Here is a 3,417-nt window from a genome sequence, read left to right on the forward strand (position 1 = left end):
GCTCCACCCACACAAAAAAAACGTGAAAGGAGGAAAAAATACAAGAAAGTTGTTATTATCCCTGTTGTTTTAATGGATGAGAAAAAATAGAAAGAAAAAAATAGCAAATATTTAAATGATAAAAATGTTTTTATAAAAAATATCATATTTAAAATCAAATTAAATTAAATATTGTAATTTTGGTTTATATATATTTTCATATTATTATGTTTTAAAATCAAATTATTTAATAAAAATATTGTTTTAAGATAAAAATAAAAAGTGAACAAATTTTTGAATATAATAAAAGAAAACAAATATAGAAAGGAAGAGAGATAGGGGCAGTCATGAAAATTTTGTTTTCTTTCCCAAATCCCTCCATATATGGAAAGAAAATTTGAGAGAAAATAAGGCATGAGGCCCACTTTTTTTTTTTTGCTCTACTTTTCTTTCCTCCCATGTTTTCTCTCCTATCAAAGTAAAAGAAAACTTGTTTCTCCTTATATTCTCCTTTCTAGTTTTCTGTCTTTTCTAATTTTCTCTCAATGCAAGTAATGGGTTACTATTAAGGTTTGGACGAATATTTTGAGTCCCAGCGGGGAAAGAAAGTGTCAGTATAGAGTGTTTTCTATTGAAAAAAATAAATAAGTAGACACCAACTTCGTAAAATTATAAGTAGAATTGAATTTGCAATCTACTATTCACATAAAAGCTTTTATGTTACCAAATTACAAGGTTATTTCCTTTTCATCACCAGCATAGCACGTATATCACTCTAGCCCTTAATATAAATTACTTATTGTAATACATTCTTACATATCAAGAAATATATCAAATAAATAAAAAATTTTAATTGTACTTTTATCGAAGTTTTTTCTCTTTCTATCTCGAAATCATTCTCATATTTTTTATTATTTTTCTCTTTCCAATAAAAAATAAAGAAAAAATTAATCTTTTGAGTTACAACCGAATCAAAACTATAAGAATTGAATTGTATTGACTCAAGATATAGGATTGAGTTACAAATGAGTTAAAACTATAAAAATCAAAAGACTAATTTTCCCAAAAAAAAAGGGCAAAATTAAAATTAAACATTAAATATATCATAAATGATTTACATTTAAAACGACAAGAGTAGTAGATCAATATAATTCTCATGAGTCCCACCGAATCCTACCGAATCCTACCATACTCATGAATCCTAGCTCCCATTCATGCATCGTGCTCTTGGACATAAGTTCTGGATTAATTACAGCCATAAACATGTTTTCGACTCTATCAGTGACGACGGACAAGGTTTCGTGCGAGCATGGACTGTTTCCGCAGTGGAGTTCTCCTTTCGTTCGAAAAAAATGGATCAACATATGTTACACAATTAAAGCATGCACATGCACCACACACACACATATGTCTGCTCTGATGAGGGAGGCAAGCAAAGACCGCTGGAACGACACGAAAATTGGCTAGTAATTAGCACGTGATGGATGGTATGGGGTCTACTATGGATGCGATAACAAGTGGTTACTGCTTAGTACCCCATCACCATTATATAAATACGCAGTCTAGGAACGCATCCCCCACACAGCCAAGTGACTAAAGTAACAAACACACTTGGTTTTTCCACTCTTCATAAATTCTTTTTCCTCGCAATATAACATGGCTCAACCGTCTGTTTCGGATCTAATGTTTACGGTGAGGAGACGCCAACCAGAGCTAATTACTCCCGCCAAGTCCACCCCCCATGAATTTAAGCTACTTTCCGACATAGATGACCAGGATGGTCTTCGATGTCGAATTCCAGCGGCATTCTTTTATCCTTACGAACAATCCATGCAAGGAAAGGACCCCGCCCAACTTATCAGAAAGGCGCTTGCTCAAGCCCTAGTCTTTTACTATCCACTCGCAGGTCGGCTTAGGGAAGGTCCTGGCCGCAAACTTATGGTAGATTGTAACGAGGAAGGGGTCGTCTTCATTGAAGCTGACGCAGATGTCACCATTCACCAATTCGGCGACCCTATTCAACCTCCATTTCCATGCTTTGAAGAGCTCCTTTATAATGTTCCAGGCTTGGAAGGAATCATTAATTGTCCTCCCTTAGTTGTTCAGGTCCATATACAGCATATATCTAACTATCTATTTCTATTTCTTATTAATTTGTAAGACCGTGTCCAACAGCTTTCGATCAAGAAGCACCTTGATTGCTACGTGCATTTCCACAAGCATGCTAATAATGTTTCCCCCCCCTTATAATCGTAGGTTACACGTCTCAAGTGCGGTGGTTTCGTTTTAGCCTACTTCTTCAACCACACCATGTGGGATGGTCATGGTATAGCTCAATTCTTTGGAGCCTTAGCGGAGATTGCCAGGAGTGCTAGTGAGCCTTCAGTTACCCCAGTTTGGTGTAGAGAGCTACTAAACGCAAGGGACCCACCTCGCGTTACATGCACCCATCATGAGTACACGGAAGTGCCTGATGATACAGAAGCAAAAATGCCGGAAGCTATGGTCCAAAGCTCTTTCTTCTTTGGACCTGACAAGTTAAAGGCCATCCGTCAACTGTTTTCTGAATACCATGGTCAATACACTGTGTTTGAGGCGTTCACAGCATTCCTCTGGCGCTGTCGCACCATATCATTACAGCTAGAACCAGACCAGGAGATTCGCCTAATGTGCATTAGCAATGTTAGAGGCAAAACAAACCCGCCACTGTTGCCGATTGGCTATTACGGTAATGGCTTTGTGTACCCCGCCGCTGTTACCACTGCGAATAAGCTTACGAGAAGTCCACTTGTGTATGCCCTAGAGTTGGTCAAAAAGGCGAAAGGTGAGGCAACGGTAGAGTATATACGATCCGTGGCAGATCTTATGGTGATCAGAGGACGGCCTTGCTTTAACCCGGTAAGGTCATGGATCGTGTCGAATTTAACACGTTCTGGGTTGAGAGATATAGATTTTGGATGGGGCAAGGCGATATACGCTGGACCAGCGATGGCTGGGGCTGGGTCGTTTCCTGGAGTAAGCTTTTTCGTTGCATGTAAGAATGCTAAAGGGGAAGAAGGCATAACAGCACTACTTTGCTTGCCGCGCAAATCGATGGAGATTTTCGCCAGAGAGATAGATAACATGCTTAGCAGCCACAACGATAATGTTCGAGATTCTAAATTTATCATGTCTTGCCTGTAGTTATAGCGAATTATCGCCAATCGGACTATGCAAGGAATACTCTTGGTCCGTCGTCTCTTAGTTTGGGTTTATTTTCAACTTCGTTGATTTTCGGGACATGTTTTTATATTATAATTTATGCGTGAAGTATTGTAATGAAGTGGGTCAGAAGGAATGGACATGTTACAATCTTCGTCAGAATTTAATTTATATTTTACAGTACATAAGTGCAGCAATGTTGGATTTTGGCCAAATATAAGTGCAAGGACGATGTTA

General features: G+C 38.0%; 1 protein-coding gene across 1 annotated transcript; it reads left to right on the forward strand.

Moving 5' to 3' along the window:
• The first annotated feature begins 1,635 nt into the window (after positions 1–1,635).
• Positions 1,636–3,162, forward strand: LOC114728109 (benzyl alcohol O-benzoyltransferase-like). Its single transcript, XM_028914950.1, has 2 exons — positions 1,636–2,085; positions 2,236–3,162. Exons 1-2 carry the CDS (start codon positions 1,636–1,638, stop codon positions 3,160–3,162), a joined length of 1,377 nt encoding a protein of 458 aa, XP_028770783.1.
• Positions 3,163–3,417: the final 255 nt, after the last annotated feature.

This window comes from Neltuma alba, unplaced genomic scaffold (assembly GCF_004799145.2).
Source record: "Neltuma alba isolate B1F8T4 unplaced genomic scaffold, ASM479914v2 tig00012520_pilon, whole genome shotgun sequence".
NCBI classification, from domain to species: Eukaryota; Viridiplantae; Streptophyta; class Magnoliopsida; order Fabales; family Fabaceae; genus Neltuma; species Neltuma alba.